Consider the following 24484-nt stretch of genomic DNA (forward strand, 5'->3'; position numbering starts at 1 on the left):
ATTTTTCTATGCCTCGGAGCCAGTTCTTATTTATTTGCTATTTTGGTTTACATTTTTTCTGTTATTTGATAAAGCTTGTCTGTAAAGCTTGTGGGATTGTTTATTTCTTCATTACAAATTCAAAAGTTTTGAGGCATAGTTGCAAGTTTATTTTTAATGCACACATCATTGAATAAATCACAGTCATTTGTTGCATGCCTAATGTTCGGACTTGATTAACAAATAATGCAAAAGGAAAATCTTTTCAAAGACTTTCCATTTTGTTTATGTCTTGCGATGTAGGAGGAAGAGACCAGACTAATAGTTTAACACTGCTGGAGGAGTGAAGCCATTAAACACAAGACTTTGTTCAGTGCAAACTCTTAGGCTGTACTCAGGCTCTCTGATCTGATGGCTATAGTTAAATGTGTTAGGAAAGCAGGCCGTAATTAAACCAACAGAGAACAGGCTCTTAACCGTGTAGGGAATGGGGTCTGAATTTAAACATGTAAGGAGTGGGCTCTCTGGATCAGCCGGTCTGTGAGCAGGGAGTTTGGCCGCACTGCGTCTCTCTCGATCAGCATGCATCTAGGGACAAAAACACACAACACCTGCTTCCTCAGAAGAGTCCAAGAAAATCCCTGCTGGAGAACATTTCTGTCTGAATGAGGCATTTTAAAAATATTCACATGCACAATCTGTGTAAAACAGGTGGGAGTTTGCGATTTGGAAGAGTTTGGATTTATGAACACTGCATACTAATGAAACGCAACATGAAAATTTCAGTTTGAATCTGAATTACACAGAAATACCTGGCATCCGCAGACAGTTTGACATGACAATTCATCTTTAATGGGAAACCTGTGGCCTTGTAAGGCAGTTTTATTCATTTATTCATTACACATTTCAAATGACTGTGCACTTCTGTTGTGTGCCTTTGTTCACAACCAGTTCAAAGAATGCAGAGAATTTTCACCCATATTTCTTTTGATCAATTATAGTACTCTTCAGTTAACAAAAGTATTTTTTTTATTATTTATCAGCTTGGAAAAACATCTGTGTTTATAACACAGATTAGTTGTTAGCGACTAGAAGACAAAACATTCATCAGTTCCCTTAAAATTCCCAAGTTGAGAAACTCCGGTTTAATGGAACGTTCCCATAACATAAAATTCTAACTCCCACCCACAACAAACAAAAAATGCATGAAGTTTACTCAAAACAATAAAAATTATAGACAGACAGACGATAAATAAATAAGAATTTATTTCACAGTGAAATCTAAAACATAAAAAATAAAACAAATGAAGTTTTATTTAACTTGTCTCAATTAAGCTGTTTGACAAATACATTAATAATATTTCATCAGACAAAAATATTAACTAAAAATTAATTGATTTTTTTTTTATTGCAACTTCGTGGAACATTTGAACACACTTGTTATGTCAAATAACATCATTTATTTATTATTATTATTTTAAAGATTTGATCTTATCTTTTCAAAATGCTAAGTACCTTCTAGATTCTGCCGGAGGTATGTAAACTTCACATACTTTCAACGCAAGTTAAAAGGACAAATTATGGTAATGTGTCTAAAGCTTAAACTGTAAGCCTAACAGCTCCTTTAAAGTGCAGCATAAAAGCACAAAAGGCAACAAATGAAAATCCTTTTTGACTTAGAAGGATATAACAACATTTACCTGGCAAATGGTTGATGTTCTTTGTCTCCAGACTTCATGGCAGCATGAATAAGGAGCTGACTGAAAACATCTCTCTGCAGAAGAACAAATAAAGAGGCTGTTTAGTATGGAAACACTGCTTATCTTATACGTACTGTAGTGAAGCGGTGAAAGACCTGTGCGTCACTGCCCCCTATCTCTACAAAGCGGTCTTTGATGGGTTTGAGCAGCTCCACGGCCTGGCTGTAGTTTCCCTGGTCATACTCCAGCAGAGCCTGACACATGGGCAGCCCCACAGGCTCAGCTATCTGGAGCTGATGGGTCTCTGAAGGAGGAACAGTGTTAAAATGGACATTTCTGTCATCATTTATTCATCCTCATGTCATTCCTTATACAACAAATATGACTTTTTTTTGGAGTTTGCCAGCCCCTGGTCACTATACAGGTGTATCTCAGAAAATTAGAATATGGTGAAAAAGTAAATTTTTTCTTGTAACTTATTTCAAAAAGTGAAACTTTCATATATTTTAGATTCATTACATGTAAAGTAAAACACAACGTTTTTTTGTTTTAATTTTGATGATTAGAGCTTACAGCTAATGAAAGTCAAAAATCAGTTTCTCAAAATATTAGAATATTTTCATTTGAGTTTCAATAAATGACCATCCCTACAGTATAAATTTCGGGTATCTCTTGTTCTTTGAAACCACAATAATGGGGAACACTGCTGACTTGGCAATGATCCAGGAGACGAACATTGACGTCCTCCACAAAGAGGGTAAGTCACAGAGGGTCATTACTGAAAGGTGTGGCTGTTTACAGAGTGCTGTATCAAAGCATATTAAATGCAAAGTTGACTGGAAGGAAGAAATTAGGTAGGAAAATATGCACAAGCAACAGGGATGACCGCAAGCTTGAGAATACTGTCAAGCAAAGCTGATTTAAACACTTGGGAGAGCTTCACAAGGAGTGGACCGAGTCAGTGCATCAAGAGTCACCACGCTCAGATGTCTTCAGGAAAAGGGCTACCAAGCCACTTCTGAAACGGAAACATTGTCAGAAGCATCTTACCTGGGCTGTGGAGAAAAAGAACTGGACTGTTGCTCAGTGGTTCAAAGTCCTCTTTTCAGATAAAAGTAAATTTTACATTTCATTTGGAGATCAAGGTCTGGAGTCTGGAGGAAGACTGGAGAGGCACAGAATCCAAGCTGCTTGAAGCCCAGTTTGAAGTTTCCGAAGTTAGTGATGATTTGGGGTGCCGTGACGTCTGCTGGTGTTGGTCCAAGTCCAGAGTCAATGTAGCAGTCTGCCAGGAGATTTTAGAGCATGTTATGCTTCCATCTGCTGACAAGCTTATGGAGATGCTGATTTGCTTTTCCAGCAGGACTTTAGCACCTGCCCACAGTGCCAAAACCACTTCCAAGTGCTTTGTTGACCATGATATTACTGTGCTTGATTGGTCAGCCAACATGCCTGACCTGAACCCCATATGGAATCTATGGTATATTTTCAAGAGAAAGATGAGAAACAGTCGATCCAACAATACAGATGAGCTGAAGGCTCTATAGTGCCTCAGCAGAGCCACAGGCTGATCGCTTCCGTGCCATTCCTTACTAATGCTGGAGTTTGTGCTAAAGGAGTCCTGACAAAGTATTGAGTTCATAAATGAACATACTTTAAAGAACTTGAACTTTTCTGCTTTGCAAATCATTTATTTGATTGATCTTTGGAAATATTCTAATATTTTGAGATACTGAATTTTGACTTTCATGAGCTGTAAGCTCTAATCATCAAATTAAAACAAAAAACTTTTGAAATGCTTTACTTTACATGTAATGAATCTAAAATATATATGAAAGTTTCACTTTTCGAAACAAGAAAAAAAAAAAAAAGAACTTTCATGATATTCAAATTTTTTGAGATGCACCTGTATGATAACCACAGCATGGATGTGAACTGACACTTTTTTCTTTCTTTTTTTTTTATTCAAGGAAATTTAGATCAAATATTCAGAAGCTTTATTCCTTATTTTGAACAAAGGTTTTCAAACTATCCACAATACTGTTGAAGACAAACTTAAACAAAAACTAAAAAAATAAATAAATAATTATATATTACCATTTTTATTATTTAAATTGAAATTTTATACAATTTAGTAATTATCTATAGGTCAAGGGGCCATTCACACAGAATGTGTTTTTTTGCTGCTTTTTCATTGCTTTTCAATGTAAATATGAGCTAGACGGATCTCACAATGGATGACAAAAACGTGAAACACAGTGCACTGGAACGAAAAAAAAGTAAGGCCTAGAGGTGGTTTTTAAAAGTTTAAAAGAGCCACTGCAAAAGCTGCAAAAACGCAACGGTCAAACACATCTGTCTACTGTGTGTTTACATAGAAAATTAATGGAAAAGTAGTGCAGTGGAATGGAAAAACACATTCTATGCGAACAGCCCCTAATTCATTCTGCTTTATAAAATAGTTTGAAATCAAAATTATTTTATTCTAATGATATATTAAGCCATAGTTTTGTTTGTTGTATTTCTTCAGGTTTATCCATCTAACATTACTCTAATGTAGAGTAGTGTCAACTTAATAGAAACAAAATATTTTCCAGATAATATTTTACACATTTATAATGTTTAGATTTTTTCACAGCATGCATTTGTGCAGTACATGAAAATACATAACTGCCTTTCAAATTTTTTGTTTTTAGATTTTAGGTGGCTTTTTTTGTTGTAAAATTGTTACCAAAAGCATAAAGATAAAGAGTGGGTAACAAAAGCATTGTGCACTTTGTGAAAACACAGCCTTCTTTGAACAGATGCTGTGCTGAAAATACAGCTCCCAGAGGATTCTTCTCCATCATGTTATCTTAGAAAACACAGCATGCTGACAAGAAAAGTATTTTAGTGCTCGGTGATGCTTTCGATACACTCTGTGTTCATTCTGTACAACCTTTACTGGACGTTTGTTTTGGCCGCTATGACAAATTGGAATGAATATGCATTCAGCGCATCAGCCTTGAAAACACTAGTCTTCCCCAGAGCAGGGACATTTCTAAGAAATCTCAAACACAGCCTGAAGACACATTCATCCACAACTCAGCCTCCACAAACTCCCACCCGTGAGCAGAACCTGGCTGTAATGTAATCTCTTGAGTGGGTTATGTAATTGTTTGCGGCTCACTTAGCTAGTTCCTGGAGACTCTCCAGCAGGCGCTGAGTGGTGGCGGTCTCCTTGCTACCCAGGGAAACCATGAGGAAGTGCAGGTCATTAAAAAGTAACGTGTGGTCTTCTGTATGTGGCTGGGTCACCTGCAGCAGCTCTCGGTAGCAGTCCTTCACGCTCACACCTGCAATAAAGAACATTTTATACACACAAACAAACAGTTGCATCACTTTGGGTGCATTTCAGCACGAAAACCTGCCTCTTATTCAAACATAATGCAACACATCCAGTTTCACATCCCAGCTCATCAGCGTTTCTGAACCGTGCCTACAGGCAGCTAAACCAGCCAGAGAGAGCGACGCTTCACTGGCTGCTACCAGCTTCCCTCCAGCGGTCTCAAGATGCAGTCACGATAGACTTCACACTCCATCGATTTTCATTCATACGCATTTGAATACGAGAGAGCAGAAAGTTCATGTGTTATCAGTATTCAGAACAAGTGAACTCTGTCCTACAAATTAGCATTGAATGAAAACATTTGAGCTCTTTAGAGTTATTTACAGAACACACAAACTTAAAATCTGCAAGGTTTGTAATTTCTGATGCTTTAGAATGGACTTCATAGGCTACTTTATTAATAACACGATTTAAATAAGCACATGACTACAGTACATACTGGTTATTGCTTCTGTAAAATTGCTTAAAACTATGTTTTGTGAAAAGCTTTACTAAAACTGACTATACATTTCAGCAAAGACCTTAAACGCATCCTTGAAACCAGATCATGACATCCTGTACTTCAACTGTGCCCATAAATAGGCTAAATAAAAAAAGAGCAGGAGCAGTTTTATGTAACATTAGCCATTTTTCAAAGCAGTTCACCCTAAGATCAAGAGCAGAAAAGGTTGAACTCCCCTTTATCTTCTCTGTGGAATGTCACAAATCCTCATGTCCCAAAGGATAAAATATCTTCTAGATGACCTCCTGAACTTCACAGATTGCACTGTAAATGACTCTCTACATGTTCCACAAGGACACATGAAGGGAAATGTTTTGTCAAGCCTTTCAAAAATAATGTTCTTGATCAGTACTTGTGCTACTTGAGATGCAAAATTGTCTAATATAAGAGTTTTTCATTTTTCAGAGAATATATCACATTTTTATATTTTTCCTTTGTGTTTTAAGCATAAATCAAGACATAAATATTAATATAAACTATAAACAGATTTTATTTTATAACATATTCAGGTGTCTGTTTAGCAATAGCCCGGTCCTGTTGTTTACAGTACAAGCAATGCCACCATTTAAACCCCAGCCATCTGCTGTTTTCACCAATCTAGTTCTTCACCCAAAATACACTCGTTTTCAAGGTCCAGAAGGGTGCCTAACAACATTCAAGTGCTTTTCACATCACATCATGGCTTTTCAACACAGCAGATTCACAAGTTATATTCCAGCGCAGACTTCAGACACAACCCTGCCTTGATTAAATGGTCAAATGCAAATGTGTTCAACATGCGCTGGCTGTTGATGGATTCCTACCACAAATACTCAGACACATTTCTCTGCTCCTGCTCAGAGACAGTGAGTTGTACTGTTTTCAATCTCTATTTTGAGACTGGATGATATCTCACCCTCCAGCTCTAGTCTGTAAAGCAGTGAACAAGTTAACGACGTCCAGCATGGCTCCAGACTTCACACAGCGCCGAGAAATCTGGAGAAAGGTTTCAAATGTCACGTTACCAGTAACTTCAACTGCACATTCATTGCAGATTTTCATTCAAATGATTGCATTATATAAAGTTTGACAGGTCATGAAACTAATTCCATATTTATGGATGCCCCTTTATAATCAATAGGTTTGATCATTTCATTGTCGAACAGGTGCATAAAATCAAGCATACAGAGTTATGTATGCCATCATTTTAAATATAATGGAGTGTATGTATTCTCTTCTAGCATAGTTGGCAAAAACAGAGGTTCGTACTGGAATGATTTCATAGAAGAACTTGACTGGCGTGCACAAAGCCCAGGCCTGAACACCACTGGGATGAATTTAAACAGAATGACAGCCAGGATCCCCTGTCCAATATCACTATCTAAAATCCTTGATGCATGTGTCTGAATGGAAGTAAATCTCCCAACATAAAGACCCAACATACAATGGAAAGCCTTCCCAGAAGTGTGGAAGAAAATACAGCGGCCTAACTCCATATTAATATTACATTTTCAACAAGCACAGATCTGTTCTTGTGGTCACAATCTTCTGGCCATGTAAAATTACAATACACTACTTTTTAAACTACTGGGATTTATATAACTGAGCTTTTAAATTATGTAATGTCTGTTAATGGCTTATGAAAGTTATCTACATTTTTAACAACTTTCTAAATATAAAGTGCTCTTCTTAAGAGTGCTGTGGCTTTACTTGACTGACTAAATGCACCTGCTGAGATGAATGTACAGATATTCACATCACATCTACCCTCCCATTCAAGAACGATTATACAAAATAAAGAATTATCAGTTATATAATTGCTTTAAGACTTTAGTTTCACAACTTTCAATATTCTAATTTCCATTTACTGATGGTTTATTGACAGAGTGCCCCTGCAGTATATATTCAAGAGAGCGTAGTCTAAAGATTTTACCCTGACACCCATATGCTCCTGTCTACATCAACTTTCACCAGCCTGCATCTGTCACATTCCATATGGAACACATGACAGGATTCACACTTCTCCCCTGGTTTGACTAATTACATTCACTAAATGCCTGCAACAATTATCCTACACTTGAAAAAAAGTACTGTAGTGGCACTACGGGTTGTATCAGATGCCACTATCTTTGATATGCACTGAATGCTGTGCCTTGGTATTGACACTTCAAAGAATACCATGTTACTACCATGATACATAGAAAAAACATTATACTGGAAGTATATAACCATACACCATAGTACCATCCCACTTCTTTGCTAGTAAATATAATGTTATTGTCAAGAGCTCAGCAGTGCACTGACCTGCTCATCAAAAACCTTCAAAGCTGCTTCATAATTACCCTGTGGGAAAAAAAATAAAAATCACTATATGAATGAATGAATAAATAAAACATAATTTGTGTGTGTGTGTGTGTAAAATGAAAATGGCATTAATAAATAAATAAATACATACATTTAATACATAAAAAAATATGAATATAAAAAAGACAAAAACTAAAATCTTTTCTGGCCAAGAAAAAAATAAAATTATAATTTTTCAACATGGATACATTTTTTGAAAAATATGTTTTAAAGTAATAAAACAAAAAGTAATAATAATAATTTTGCTACCTCCCATGTTATTAGAATTTGACCTTTTCAATGTGATATAGAGCCCAGTGCCAATAATTATGAGATGCCAGCATGTCACACACCTTTTGGGGAGATATAAGACATCATATGACCAACATATTTACAATTTTCTTTTTACAAATCACAGTGTGTGACATGTTAATCTTTATATGTTTTGGATGGTATTTCTGACCATCCAGTCTTTCTCTGTAGAGGCCATGAACTTCAGTCCCTTGTCCATCTCTGCCTTCATCTCATGGACATGAGCCACAGCATGGACACTCCATCCATCCTCAGGGGTCAGAGCCAGGGCCTGCAGGAACAATGAATTACAATAATGTTGCATTCAGTTAATAAGGAATCATGAGGATATTTTAGCATAAAATACTTGTATTAATTACTTTTAAATACAACTTTATTTACTTGTTTGTTGGTATAACATTAAGTAAACTTTTTTTTTTTAAATAGTTCTAATTTTCTGTGTGGGGAATTATAAAATATTCATTGTCCAGAGCACTAGGCTTTATTGGACTTGTGAAAATGAAATCTGATATTATTGTGTTTTTCAACAGTTTTGCAAGACAAGAACAGCATATTTACTGTGTCTACTGCATGAGGTTTATCAGAAAAAAATATTAATATAATCATAATAAATAATGCATGTTTAATAGCTTAATTAGTCATTTTTTACATTATATTGCCATAACATGAAGTAGTGAGCAATATTAATGAACAACATAAATTTGATATGCAGTTAAACAAAACTACCTCTTTTGCCATTTTTTCAGCTTCATCATACAAATGAGTCTCAAGAAGCCCAAAGGAATGCATCCCTTAAGATAACTGGAAAAAACAGAAAACATCCAATGAAAACAGCATATACTATAATACAACTATATATACACACACACACACACACACGAGTAATTCACAATTCATCACATGGTAAAATACATTTCAAGACAGCATTGTCTGGCCAGGCACCTGCCTGTAGAATGGCATATGCGGTTTCCAATGGGGCAGAACCCTGGCCACAGAGTCCCTCATCTCAGTCTGTTCACCCAGGTAGAAGAATCCATCATGGGCAAACTTCAGTGCCAGCATGTCTGTGGGGTGATCCACCAAAATACCCTCCCAAACCTCACAGGCCTTGTGCAGGACTCTGAAACACACCATTCAATCTACTTCATCTATAACAATTCATTTGACATTTACATATGTTGATTTAGTAGCATTTATGATAATTATATCAATTATAATATGATTATATATAAATGTAAATGTAATTTAATTATTTTATATTTCTATTTACCTTTTTAATGTAATTTTAGTACTTTTTAATTTTATATTTACATTTTATTTCAGCTTTATTTTGATTACTTAATATGATTTTTAATAGTTTTAGTTTATGATAACCCTGTGTTAAAGTCAACATTATTCTGACGACAGTCCTTTTCAAATCTGACATTTTTTACCACTCAAAATGTAAAACAAATGATAAATTAGTCACCTACGACCCCTTTTAAAAGTGCGCTTTTGACAAAATACTCTTGGTTTTAATAAAGCAAATTAATTAGTGCGGAGAACAGAAATGATTGGAAAACTTCAGTACGAAGGTTTCTTTATTCAACTATTTTAATTTGAAACTTTCATATGACAGTCACACTCTTTTCTGCCCAAGGATACAAGTGAACATGAATTCAACCAATTCATAACTGCTTGTGGGCCGAAGGCAACTTTGCTTAAAATGAATCAGAAAAAGACCTCCATTTACTGCCAGCAAAATGGCCATAAAGATACAGAAAATCCTTTTATTGAGCGGGAGGATGTGAAACGTTCATAATGTCACCTGTTGAATGTTCTCATACACTCACCCTTTAGAGAAGAGCTCCACGGCTTTCACATGGTTCCTCCTGAGTGCTGGCCAACTCCACGGTCCTCCTCACCGCGCTGGCCAATTTCTCCCTGTTCCCACCAACTCCAGCCCAGTAGAGATCACATGACCCATCACTGCAGCACAGAGCAGACACTAATGAGGACTTAGAAAGCCTTGGCTGGCTTGCATCACCGTGAAAGAGTTTATCTCAGCTGATCATTATCGCAAATGCATACTATCACACTTATTACATGGCTACTTACCAAATAAATACAAAAAAATGACATTATTGATTTTGAGATCAAATTATTAAATATGAGAAACTGTGGAGTGATGGGCTATAAAAAATAACTGTGATCGCAGAATACCACAATTGAAATCCAGAAGCCATTTAATATTTACAACATTTTTTTTTTTTTTACAATGAATAAATTGTTCAGTGTTGCAATCACATACCAAAGTCCGGGTCTGCAGCTTTGATGGCTGTAATACAGCCTTCTATTCCTCCCAGTGTCTCATTATTACACCAGGTCACATACTGATCACCAGAGACAGTAGTATTCAGGTTAGTTATACAAATACACACAGTTATCAGTATCAGCATATGTATATGTACCTGAGACAGTATAGCATCGTATAGTTTACAGGCCTCGTTACTGCTGGTGGACAGTGCCAGACCTTCTGATTTCCATGCCTGACAACACATGCACAACAGAAATGATACACTGTATGAAGTGCAACTGAAATTTGTTGGCCTAGTATGATTGCTTCAATTAGTTTTGCAATATCTAATGCAATATACTGTGCAGAACAATATGCAAAACACATTAACTAACAAGAAGTAAACTGATCTGCTTTGATACAGAAACTACTGACAAATCACAAACTGAAACCTGTTCTCTTATTGTTGTTCCGCTGTTTAATGAAGTACTCTTAACCAAGTAAACGTCAATGACAGGGTCACCAGGGTTCAACTAACTTTTATATAAACATTTGTCACGAGTTCGGATTTGCAGTTACTTTTAATCTCGAAAAACCCATAAAATTTGCTGCAGTTATACGTATACACTGCGAATGTTATACGCAAGATGTCAGCAAATGTGAAAACAAGAATGCAGAGAAGAGAAGCAAGAAGAACTTGAGTAAATGTGATCAAAGCTTGCACATTAAGCAGTGCAAATGTCAGTAGAAAAAACCCTTTGGAGCACAGTAGTCTTCATTTGTAACAACTGCATTGTTTTATTGCCTCTGCATACAACCAATACCCTATATGCAAATTAGCAACATGAAGCATTTTCAAGAGCCAACAACATTTTTTAAAAATTAGGATTCATTTACTTTACATATAATACATTTTTCACACGTTAATAAATATACCATAAAATCTGTCAAACATTTTACAGTCTAAATAACTATCGTTGACCATGTGTACGTTTTCATTCACAGTTATCTGTACTTACAAGGAAAACAAACAAAAAGAAAAATCTGTGCCCATCTATACAGCATAACGGTGACTAAAATGAAATGTACACTTAGGAAAAAGGGATGTTCATTTGCAATATAGATGTTGAGCATGACTACGAGCTCCAGCTGTTAATCAGCACTGGTGTCGGTCGACAGTGCTGGAATGTTTTCATGTGATATAAAACTTTACAAAGACGATTATAAATAACACTCTGCAAACATAAGAAAACTCGGTGGATGCGAAGAGCTGTTGCATGAGAAGTTAAAAAAGGCATGTTGCTGCTCCAAACCTGGAGGAAGTGGAAAGTACAACACCAAACCTTGGTGGCAGATATCATTAAATGTGAAATTGGGCACCATCTCTCCATCTGATTTGATACTTAAGTCAGAAAAGAGCTGTGGGTGCCTTAACTGTTCTTGAAACCACTGACTAACCAACAAAATGCATTTGATTGTATATCAATGCATATTTGGGTGTATATATATATATATATATATATATATATATATATATATATATATATATATATATATATATATATATATATATATATATATATATATATATATATATATATATATATATATATATTCTTATGAACTATCTGCACTGAGGAAGTTTACATACTAATATACACTACTGCTTTATGTAAACAGTAGAAGTATCAGATATTCATGGATTATAAATGATTGTAAACAGATTTTAGGATATATGTGTGGAAACAACATCAGTGAAGTACGTAACATCGAGACCATTGCGCTCCCAGCGTACACCAATATCTCTAATATCAGGTGGCTACTGATAGATTTGAAAATTGTACAATTGTCGATGCTACAAACACAACACGTGTTCTGTAACAATTACAGAAGTCCATCCATCACATGCTTATCTGTGAACCACACCTGAAGATTTCATTCATCGGTTGCATGAAGGTCTGATACTGATAGTGTGTTCAGTCTGCAGAAACAGGACAGGAGTGCGAAGGGAGAGAAAACAGCTGTACTTTTTCAGTCAGTAGTCAAGGTAGAAACTGCATTATAGGAAATCAAGTCCAAACGTCTCTCGCCCATGAAAATGTAGTTTTCTAGTTGTTTGACCAGATGTTCTCTGAAAAACAAGACTGGCTTTTTATAGGATCATTAGTCTCAGACTTCCTCAACATCAGCAGGATTGATATGTCCCTTTTTCAAGACCAAAAAAAAATAAAAATCTGTAAATTGACACGTTCTCAAATTCTGAATGAGAGAACGTCTTGCACCGAACCACTGCCTTGGCTGGCGAGGTCGTGCCAGGAGAACTCGTAAACATCATCTTGGTGCTCGTGAGTGGATTTGTAAACGTTGTTGAGGGAGACAGACCGATTCTTTCTGCAATTTTGTACACTCCCTGCAGTGAAACTGGGAATCGCTGGCGGTCAGAAGCGTTTCACCATTGTTATGCTAAGCCCAGTTGAGGCTGAATCCCTTAGTGAGCATCACCGCCTCCAGGTCTTTATCCTCTTCTTTCTCCCTGAGTCTCTGCTCCTCCAGCAGGGCCACCAGAGAATCTCTTTGCTCGACTACCTCTAACATCTCATTCAGAATCTGTTTCTCCTCCGCAAGTTCCTCCTCGCTCTTCAGATGGTCTGCAGAGAGTGAAACATTGATTTCAAGAGAATGCGTATCACTTTTTTTGGTGTTACAATATGATTTGGCCTATACTGCAATACAAAGTACCATCTACTGCCATGCGCTCTCGCAGTTCCTGTTGCAGTCGACTCTGTCTGTCCTCCAACTCCAGCTCACGAGCACTGCAGAGAGGAAGGGGAAAGTAGAATTGAATGGAAGAAGAGAGCAAATGACTGCTAAACTATTGCGTTTGTATGAGGTATTTGATTCCTTGATGCGACACATGGACATCAAGGAACAATCTGCCATTAAAGCACCATAATGTTTGGTTTATGCTTGACAGTTCACACAAACATGAGAGTGTGGATGAGCAGATGCACTTTTAAGCCGCATGCTTTGAGAAGAACTAAAGCAAATGTTAAAAGCACTGTTGGATCTTCTGTTATTTGGTTGATCAGTTTCTGTTATTAAATAACTTGCACTGTAATTAAAATTCCATCTAATAATTATATACTTCTTGCACACTTATTCAAATTCTGTCTAATCATTTTATTGTGGTTGCTAAATGGCCAATTAAAATTAAAGTTTAAAATCATACATTTAAATGATACAAGTGAATTCTGGCATCACATCCTTAAATTATGAAAAATAGATATTAATTCTGCGATTTGCTAAAGATTACATTTTAAAGTCTTTTGAATAATAAGTGTATTAAAAATTCTACATTGGAAAAATTTAAAATGTAAAAAATAGAGGAAACAAACACATGCATTTATATACCCAATACTGGCCGATTGAACTTAGAGCTGATGACAAATGTAATACAGCGTATAACTGCAAAACTGTTAATATCTCTCTATGGAGAGCCACAAACAGTTTCTCTTTTCTTGATGAAATTGTATTGATGTAATTTGGGTTTTGTTGATGAAACTGTCCTTTTGCCTGAACGTATGGGCCATTTGGTGCTCATCTTTGCAAACAAAGATGCACAGTTGATTGCATCTGAGGCACAGTCACTGTGTAATTGCATCTCGTATCCACACAATGTAAACAGAACAAACAGAATCAAATAAACGCATCTGGTATAATGTTTCAGCACCATGTCGTTGCCTACAGCGAATTAGAGACCATCAGTTCTTGTTTAAAAAGACTAATCATTTGTTCCTTTTGTACAGTGAATAAAAACATCCAGACAATACACCAGAGTTTGTTAATATAACATTTTGGGGAAGAAAAAGAAAACTGAAAATAAAATAAATAAATAATCATTAAGATTTACATACATTAACATGCAAATTCTTATTTTTTTTTTTTTTTTACTTAAAGTCAAAACAACCTAATCCTAAAAACTTGACCAAAAACTTTTAGTTGGATCCGCAAATATTTCCTCCCACTTTTGGCTGTTGTTTTGAAGTGTAATGGAAATTGAATTATAATAGATTTTTGGACACTGAGAAACATTAACAAACAAGAATATGAGTTTAATTCTTTTTTTTTTTTATATATATATATATAAAAACTAACTAAAATAAAATTAGCTCTAGTTTATTTTTTTATAAGTTCTTAATGTCGATAGTCCAAATTTAAGAGCATTGAGAAATGGGAAATGGGCACTGAAGCTTAAATTGGATGTTTACTCACAATATCATCAGCTCCGATTCATAGCGCACCAAGGCATTCTTCTCCTGGACCAGTTTAAACCATTCCTGCATCAGCTTTGGATCGTCCTTTTTACCCATTCCTGTAAGAAGCACATTGGAGAAGCATGAGGAACCTGGCAGTTAGCCACTCGCTGATACACAGACCTGACAGACACCCACACAGCAAATGCGATGACAGCCAAGCCAGGATGTCTTTGTCAGGGCAAGAGTAGGGTGGGAATGTGGAAGACCGTGATGAGGTCGAGCCTACCGGGTTCACAGAGGATGGCATGGAGGTACGGCTTCTGATTGGACAGCATATCGTGATCAATGCTGATCAGACTGGACTTCTGAGGCATTTGGTCTTTTTCAAGGCAGTGGATATTACTTCAGACTTTAAAACCTTCTTTTGCAGGACTGTTTAGTAATTCTGAAAGCTACCCAATAATCCAAGGGAATGTCACAAGTATATGACGAAAACTGTGAACATCTAAACTTGGTTTTACCTTTGTGGGTCCATAGCTTGCTCCAAGGAGGTTTCCTCCAAAAATTATGCATGTATACCAACTGTATACCATTTTAGCCCAATGCCATGGCAATAATTATGGCATATAATAAACAAATGTTTCAGTTTCATTACAAGTTCAGCACTACTGACAGCAAGAGTGGCAAAGTGTTGATTACCACAAGAAATTATTTGGACTTTACTCAGAAAGCATTGTTTCTTTGCTAAAGAACTTATGCTAATTATTATTTCTTACAAATAATATATAAATATAAATAACTCATGTGACAGTTCAAAAGTTGTTGTTGGTGTGTAAAAAAAAAAAAAAAAAAAAAAAACTTATTCAAGTAGTATACATAAATTATTCAAAACTGACTGTAAAGAAATAATGTTAGAAATTATTTCTAATTCAAATAAATGCAATTTTTGAGTTTATAAAAAAAAATCTGATTTTTTTATTTTTTATAATAAATACATTATATAATATATATGATTATTATAAATACAAATCTACTTTTTGTATATAATTATACAAATAATTATCTAAAACAAATGTAAATATATGCTAAAGAACTATAGCGTGTGTGTGTATAACAATCATATTTTGGAAAATTACAAATAATTGCAATAATATTTTTTATTAAATTAACTATTTTTTCTCTAGATAAAAAGTCATGCATCATAATTTTGGATACATTCTACATCGAAATGGCTAGTATCACACTGGGTTTTTAACAGCTTTAAAATGGCTTTGAACTTTAATGTTCATTTTATTGTACCACTGTAAGTGACTTAACCACAATTTTAGCTTGTTATAAAAATAGAATAACTTTCTGAATGTGGTAATCAACATTATGCAGCAAAAGCTTGCAGACAAAACGTGCACTGAACCTGGAACATTCCTTTAAAAAGTGCCATGGGTTGAGCTAATGACTGAATATTCTTTACCTGCAGTGCAGTTAGACGTTCCTCTAATGTTTGCATGAGGTAAAAAGCCTCATGGCATGTGCTGAAGTCCATGATCAATGCAGAATACTGTCAACCGGCTGTATGTGGGAACAACTGTACATGTCAGCCCATGCTAGTACAGTCCCAGACGTCTATGAAAACCCCATCTCCCATCCTTACACGCACATACATAAACACACGAGTGAAGCCAAGCGCTGAGATGAGCCGTCACACGGCAAACCTGGATGGAGCATGACGTACTTAGCTGACAGAGAGGCGGCTCTTGCAACACAAAAGGGAAAAAGACAGTACACACATAAATCGAATGGCTGTGCTCGCGGTTGCTGGCCTTGACTGTTTTAAACACACAGAGGCAAAGTAGAGGTCCTCAGACATAAAAACAGTGAGAGACAGACACAACAGAGGACATGGAGGCTAAACTTATCCAGTGGGACGCACTGTGAGTGGCCTCCCCCACACTCAGCCCCATGCTTTTCCCCAAGAGGAACAGAGAAAGAAGAACCACAGTTAGAACAGTCGTAGAACAGCCACGCTAACGTCGTGCCAAAAGGGCACTGTTATACACAGGCATAGTTACACACACCAGATTACAAACTGACAAAAACACAATGTTGCCAAACTTTAGTATTTTATGCTACTGCATTTAAAGTCAACATGAAATGTCATATGCTACCGTTTTACTTCTAATGTTATATTTCAACCCGAAAAATTATTGAGAAAACTTAATATCAAATTCATTAAATCGTATGTAATGTAACTCATATAGTACATAATATCAAAGTATGAAATAAATCAGTAACCTGATATAACAGTGATAGTAATTATTTTATAAAATTATATATAATGCATAATAAAACTGTGTGTGACGTGTATATACACACACACACCATCATCATTATTATTATTAAATTAAACAGGAATAAAATAAAAACCATTTAAAAATGTAGCCAAAACAACAGCTTGATAAATAATTTGTGCAACATTATTATCCCCAACATATTGGCCTTGATTGTTTTATCAGAAAAGGAAAGATAAAGTTATTATTCTGATAAGGAAAAAAATCTTTGAAATAACATTTGCATTAAGTCCAAGAATCTGAAATAAAATCAAAAAAATAAAATGGGGGAAAAAATAAAATAAATATTTGATTTCATGTTGACTTTAGATTTGAATGTAATGGTATGACAAAGACATAAAAAGGACTACCAAGTTTGGAGACCTCACTTTCCTATTGTGTTCCTCTTACACATGCTATCCTTCATAAATCATCAGTGTTATGGAAACATATGAACACAGTGAACATAGTCTATGATACAGCTCTGTAAAGGAGCTGTGAGGTTGGGACAGGTAAAACGCTGACAGTTTTAGAACTCGTAAGAGCAAACGACAATCATGCTGTTTTTTAAATTCACAGTTAAATTCAGCAGAGCGGTTTCCCCCAAAAAACACAGTCTGTCATTGTATCAGGTCTGCTCTAATGTACTCATTTAAAATGCATTTCATGCTATGCTTATCCTCTTTAGGAAGTCTAAAGTAAAGTGTACAGAAAATAAAAGTAGAACCTTGATCAAGAAGGAAACCAAAAAATATTCCTAACTTATGCTGCTACTACTGAGGGCTGGGTGATATACCAAACATTTGCCACATATTACATTTTTTGTTGCGGATATAGAATTGTAATAGCATAAAATTCTGACAGTGAGGGCAAATTTGATTAACTCACCTTAATCAATTCTTTCAAATTTCCTGACTCAAATACTGATTTAACAGTTTATTTAGGTCAATTGTCCATGAAAATCCTTGCATGGTACATACACAAGTTTTAAAATGTAATGCATAGTATTCCTGTTTATTACAATGAATTATGTTGGTGCATATAAATAAAATGAAAGTGTTGCTTCTTGCTTAAAACATCTTGAATCTACTACATAAAATATGCTACTCAACTTATTGTTGAAGCATTTTCGACTTGTGCTGCTACATTTTATTGGAAAACGTTTAGTTTCAAAACTATAAGCAACTATAATGTCACGGCCATTTCTTTCTTTATACATAAATAATTATAATTAATAATAATAATACAAATGCTTTGTGATACTAAATAAAATCAAATTCTGAAATATAATAAACGATTACATAAAATATTTTTATATATTAAAATACACAAATTAATCAAATCAAATATCAGTCTTATAACATTTTACAGCAAATGCATTAATTTAGATATGGAATCGAATACTGGCAAAAGGCCAGCCCTATTGCTGCTACAAATTTGTCTTTGTACATCAGAAGCAGTGACGCAATCTGCTGGGGGAAATCCACTAAGCCTGGACACACATGGGCAGGGGAGAGGAGTAGACTTTGTAGTTGAAGGGCAAAAGCAATACTCCACAGGTCCAGTGGATTGTCAAAGTGACGCCGCTGGCCATGTTATGGTAACATAGCTGGCCGGCAGCAAACATAACAGGGTTTACGTTACCTTCAGGGGCACAGCAGGGGCAGAGGTACAGGGCTCTTCGGCGAGGGGTCCCGACATAGGGCTCAACTTCCACAACACAGGAAAGGAATGTGAGAGAGAGAGAGAGAGAGAGAGAGAGAGAGATGGCAGAGAGAGAGAGAGAGAGAGAGAGAGAGAGCAGAGTAGTGGAGGTGACCAGAAGGGTGAAATCAAGAAAGAGTAGAGAAACAGAGATGTGGAAGAAAAAAAAAGTGAGGAGCGAAATCAAAAAGAGAAAGAACTCTAGGGAGAAACTGAAAGCAGCAGTGTGATGCGACATATTGGGAGGAAATGACACGGGACAGAGCGCAAACATGAATGAACTGAGGAAGAGAGGTGAAATCACGCTACTCTTTGAACTTTTCCTTCTGTGCACTACAGAGGGCAAATAAGTGGCAACTCGAGAGCAAACCTAATGTCTGCACAGGCTACATCAAAGAAGTACAGTATTTAGCTGGAGCTCTCCTGGGGTATAGAAAATTTGGATTTTAAGAGCTAAAGTTGAATTATTATATAATCTTTGGAGATGTTCCTGGATTTCTCAATCCTCTCACTACGACTGATGTGGAAATCAGCAATCTATATGGCGGGCATCAAACCTCTAGACAGACACACAAAAAAAAAAAAAAAAAAAAAAAAAAAGTGTCAAATGATTGTCAGAAGGATGATTGGCACCAGAGTAAAGGATTTCACCAGTGGAGCAAATTAAAAGGCAGATCCTTGTACAATTCTTTGTGCTCTGCAAAGCTGGGAAGACAGAATGGTCTTTAAAATGCTGAACCAATTGGATGAGATGTCGAGTAATTCACAACAAGGGACTGTCGCAGAGGAGTTTGTCAACGCAACCCTCGAAAAGCTCGACCTTGTCTACATTCAGAAGCGGCTGAGGACATATTTAGTTTCCTATTCTACATAAGTGACCCCTATTCTGACCTCATCAACACATACAAATCAAATAAACATTAAAAGGGGCATTTCATTGAAAGGAACTGTTTCAATCTAACATGCACTGAGTACGTGTCTTAAACCTCATCATCTCACATCGCTGGTTCATCCTCTGCAATTATGGGAAGAATCAGGGAACTAATTATCCATGAAAAGCAACAAGCTCTCATTCTTATGCAGACATGCATGGAAACGACCCACAAACAAACGCACACTGATGCAAAGTTACACAGAAATCAACAAAAGCTTTCAGAAGTTTTTTTGATTGGCTACAAAAATGGGGACAACTATATTGTTTTGGATAAGACGACCAAGTTTTCCTGCCAAGAGATGGCTTAGGCCTCAGAATGCTGACAGTAATAATTATGCAAAGTGTTTTTGTGCTTGGATAACAAGAAATCCTCCAACTGTTAGATGGTCTGCCACCAACTAGGTTGTGATGAAAAACCCCTCACTTTTACAGGAAAATCAATCTAAGCGAACAGCTCACATATTAGCCACTTAATCTCTGTGCAACTGTTACAAAAATGAAAGAAAATGTAGACACAAGAAGCAATTATGGGGGCGCAGCATTAAAACGCCAAACAGAAGTCATACGAACTTTGGTGAATTTAGCTCGCTTTGGATTTCAAATGCTTTTTCCATCAACGTCTTGAGACAATTTACCAGAACATTCATAAAATTTGAATAGGTTGTACTTACCCGAGTTTCCTAATTAAAAAATACTCTCTTAGCATATGTAAAGACTAACACCTAAAATAACCCTTGTTACCTTCCAATAGCTTTTTGGCATGCTATGTTTAAGAAATATCTTGTTGCATTGAAAAAGATTCATAAGATGATTTTAACAATGCCTCAATGTCCTTTAAAAACAATGGGTAATAATTTATACACCATCACAAACAGCGCTCCACGCTATCTCTTGTCTGCGTGGGTGATCTCGGCATGGCTTGCCTAGAACTTCAGTGTGATCAACGAAACGCCACAAGACAATACACTCATTCAAACAAGCACTCAACAGATCCACAGCGTGAGATATAAGGTTAGGGAACACAGTGAAGACGAACCACACATGATGGGATCAATCGCAATGAGGAATGATGCACTGAACACTGGGATCTCTCGGAGCCCGGGGCCCCTATGCAACTGAGCAGGTATGGGAGGAAAATATGGAAGCTAATGCGCTGGCGGGTAAAGCAGATAGCCATAGGCATCTACAAAAGGCTAGAGGGGAGGGGCTTAATTAGGATTTCAAGCTAGCTTACATTTATTTGATTGTTTAAGCATTTTGGATTTCAGATGCTGCTGTATATTAAATGGCACATTTTTAGTTTGAAAACTAAGATTAAAACTGAAAGCAAATATAATGCCAGGGCCATTTGCAAGCAAGCAATTTTTGGGCAAAAACTGTTACGAAATAATATATTGTTGCTTTGATTCTAATGATTGTCACTTTAAAAAAAAAACTAAAATACATTCAAAATGAAACGCGTATATGAAAAAATATATAAATAAGAATTTGTTATATATAAATATACAATAAATCAGAAATAAAATCAAAAATACTATTTAAAATACAACTATAAACATTTCGTAAAATTGATAAATTACATAAAGTGACTTAACATTGAGCAGGATAAATTGAGAGTATTTAGGCAGAGGGAAGTCTCAGTAAGTACAGGGGGAAAAGAGAGGGCGTCAGATGTTAGTCCATTTCAAGCAACAGATTTGAAATACATACCGCCCAGATGCAAATCCAGGATCTCACTGTAATTAGACTCTCCCCAATAGTCTATAATAAGGATATATTAGAAACATGTTACTGTACACACAGGCACAGCCAGTAGCTTCAAGTCATGCATATGTTGCACACAACACACACGCTCACACAGTAAGGTATGCTGAATACACTCATCACACTTGTTATTTGGCATGTAAACACACAGTTAATTGCATTTATATTGCATGTCTTGTAACGGTAGATGAGCACATAGATTTGTTGCACTGCTGTGTTCTGCCACAAGGGACACAACAGACTCTGGAGTGCGAGTATGTTTTTGTTTCTAAAACCCTTTTTTTAACACCTATCTACCTGTCTATCTAGAACTCTTTTTATTCAATGTATATCACGCATTTTAACCCTAAATACTACAAATAATCTGTCAGGCCTGTGAATGTGTGTTAACAAAACATGAATATAGCATTTAGCAGATGACTTGGGATGCTTTAGGATTCACAAAGCGAAATTACACAGATCCAAATCCGAAGAAACAGCCTATAAAACTGTTACATTTATAGTGGCTCACATCCAGTGAGGCAGCATACAAATCTATGTTTGGCGTGATTGGATTGACGGGGCATGCAGTTGAGACACACGTGAGGAGAGACATGTTCGGCATGAGAATGGCACGATACTCTGAGACGACTACAACTACTAGAGTTATCACCATGGATACCTGAGCGCCTCTTACGCTGTTTTGGACTAACATTAGAACCTTTATACAACCCTTAGAGAGAGTAAAGGATAAAAAAAGAGATTAAGAAACACTAGATATAAAAAGATGGGATGGAGGGGAGAGGGGGAGGTGAGAGGGGAAGCAATAATTCAAAATATTTTTTCTTCTGTCTATAATTACCCTACTGTCTGGAAATAACAAATGAACTTCAGAAATTTTAATTTGTTACAGCTACAGCTGCTTGATTTTGTTAATATTACGTGTTCAAATTTAGCAGCAGGAAACCATTTTCTTTTAATCCAACAATGAAATAGATTCTAGTAATTCTCTCAACTGTTACTTTAGTACCCATCAAAAGGAAAATCCAAATTTTTAATAACTTGTCATATGCTATTTAATGCAGAAAACATAAAATAAGAACAGCCATTGTATTGTCAAAACATTAAGTTTGCAATACCTTTATTTGATTTATTAGAAGCATTATATACTGCAATTTTTGCAATATTTTCTGCAATAATCGGAAAAAATCTCATATGTAAAAAATATACATATTTTTACATTTTCAAATAAAGGCTTAAAAATACTCTTAAAGACTCTTCTAGTGAATAGGGATTTTAAAAAATATATATATTTTACAGAGATTGCAGGGGCAGATCAAATTGTATGTCAGGTACAAATCCTTGGACTTGGTAGATTTAAATGATTTTTTAAATGTAAAAATGTGTCCAAGAAAATGAAAAATGCCTTAAGATTCGCTTACAGCTCAACTGGAGAGCTCAAAAAGCAATTCTGGCATATGAATTATTTAGAGCTGCGCATAACTAGAAAAACGATATTCACTACCAAAATGTATACGACTTTTTCATGACTTAAGGTTTTAATAATTATCATTGCCTATTCCAGGCCTGGAAATCACAATTTTCAAATTCCCTGACATTTCCAGGGAATTCTGAATGTAATTCTAATGTTATGTCAGGGTGGAACCCGACAGATGTTAGAAATTTAGTAATGAGACAAAAGCTTCTAGCAAGATTCATGTGAAAAAAAAGGCATTACTTTACTATGAATCAGAATACTAACTAACCCAAGTTAACGAAATGGCTTTTAATCACAAGGAAAATGATGCATAAACATAATTTTACATCCTTTGAAGTCTGCACTGTAGTTTGAAGCTAGAATCTAGAAAAAACAGCAAGCAGCTTTGACCTAAAGTTCAACGTATAACTACATAGAAAAGCATGAGTTACGAAAATCTGCTCTGAGACTTTAACCCTTCAGCAGAGCATCTGAGGAATAAAGTGCGACAGAAAGAGAGAAATACCTGCTTCCCCTCGCAATGCCTTTTCCACGGCGACACCTCGCTCCTCTAACTGCCTCTGTTTCTCTTCCACCTGTTCCAGCTGTCTCTGAATGATCTGAGGAATCAAAAAAGCAGCTTCTAGTTAATTTTTTAATTTCACACTCTATTCTTCTGCATGGTGATGGCTGAAATTCAACTTTCTGACAACCTCATGCGAAAAATCCATTAGTATGCGTTCACCTGGGCCCTGTGGAGTCTCTTGAGCTCCTCTTGCTTGGCCTGCCTCCGTGCAGCTTTCTGTACTCTTCTTGTCAACTTGGCATTGAGTTCCTCCTCGGTGTATGTTTTCTGCAATAGGAAATTAAAAATCAGAACAAGCGCTCCAGTAAGCTGTGTCCAGGTCAGTTGTAGATGAATCCTTGTCTGGCATCACATGGATGTCTACAGCAGGGGGTTTGTGTAATAGAAGACTACAGAAGGTCTAAAACAAAGCCTAATGTCAAAGCTAAGTAACTACTACAACAGACTGAAGTACTTCTGACTTACAATTCTAAACCACCTCTAGTTGTGATTTTGGCAGTATAATCAAGTATATCACAGTACAAGTAACCTTTTATCACAATAATGGTACTGTGTGTGTGTTTTTGCTGGAAATGCAACAAATAATTAAGTTGTCTGTGTATTTCATTGACATTGCAACACAGCCAATAAATTGTAACAAAGTGTAAGACAGACATAAAAAAAATATTGACAGGAGAGATTCTTTTAAAAAAAAAGTCTAGTAGAAGCTATGAAAGAAGAAAAACAAGTTGCATGTAAACTAGTGAGGTACACACAGTATAAGAAAACAGTATGCAGGTAAACAGCCAGAAAGCCTTTTGAGAAGGTCATGATACAGTTACATCCTCCAGCAGAAAGGGGGCGCTTTAGCCTTCACCATGCTGCAGAAAACGGTTAGTAATACAATAAAGCAAACATATTTGGACCAACAATAAGGGGTTAGGAGTGACGGTGTGATATGACATGCGTAAAACGGGTAGACCAATGGGAATGAATGAACACA

General features: G+C 36.1%; 1 protein-coding gene and 1 pseudogene across 3 annotated transcripts in view; both read right to left on the reverse strand.

Moving 5' to 3' along the window:
* Positions 1-137: 137 nt before the first annotated feature.
* Positions 138-11612, reverse strand: LOC306888694 (tetratricopeptide repeat protein 38-like; annotated as a pseudogene). Its single transcript has 14 exons — positions 11568-11612; positions 10654-10731; positions 10494-10575; positions 10036-10171; positions 9150-9323; positions 8930-9004; positions 8355-8474; positions 8185-8244; positions 7853-7891; positions 6465-6544; positions 4849-5014; positions 1835-2015; positions 1680-1753; positions 138-567 (listed from the first exon to the last, which is right to left on the reverse strand). The product of its transcript is annotated as a tetratricopeptide repeat protein 38-like (transcript).
* Positions 11613-12811: 1199 nt separating this feature from the next.
* Positions 12812-24484, reverse strand: part of LOC306888597 (protein-methionine sulfoxide oxidase mical3a) — a 73430-nt gene continuing 61757 nt past the window's right edge. For both annotated transcript variants that reach the window (XM_079447024.1, XM_079447026.1), the window contains 6 exons: positions 23662-23769; positions 23443-23536; positions 21407-21457; positions 14751-14850; positions 13218-13291; positions 12812-13126 (listed from right to left, as the gene is read on the reverse strand). In XM_079447024.1, coding sequence (XP_079303150.1) covers positions 12942-13126; positions 13218-13291; positions 14751-14850; positions 21407-21457; positions 23443-23536; positions 23662-23769 — 612 coding nt within the window. In that variant the 3' untranslated portion in view covers positions 12812-12941. The remainder of the gene's footprint in view (positions 13127-13217; positions 13292-14750; positions 14851-21406; positions 21458-23442; positions 23537-23661; positions 23770-24484) is intronic.

Source organism: Barbus barbus (assembly GCF_936440315.1).
Source record: "Barbus barbus genome assembly, chromosome: 22".
Classification (NCBI taxonomy): domain Eukaryota; kingdom Metazoa; phylum Chordata; class Actinopteri; order Cypriniformes; family Cyprinidae; genus Barbus; species Barbus barbus.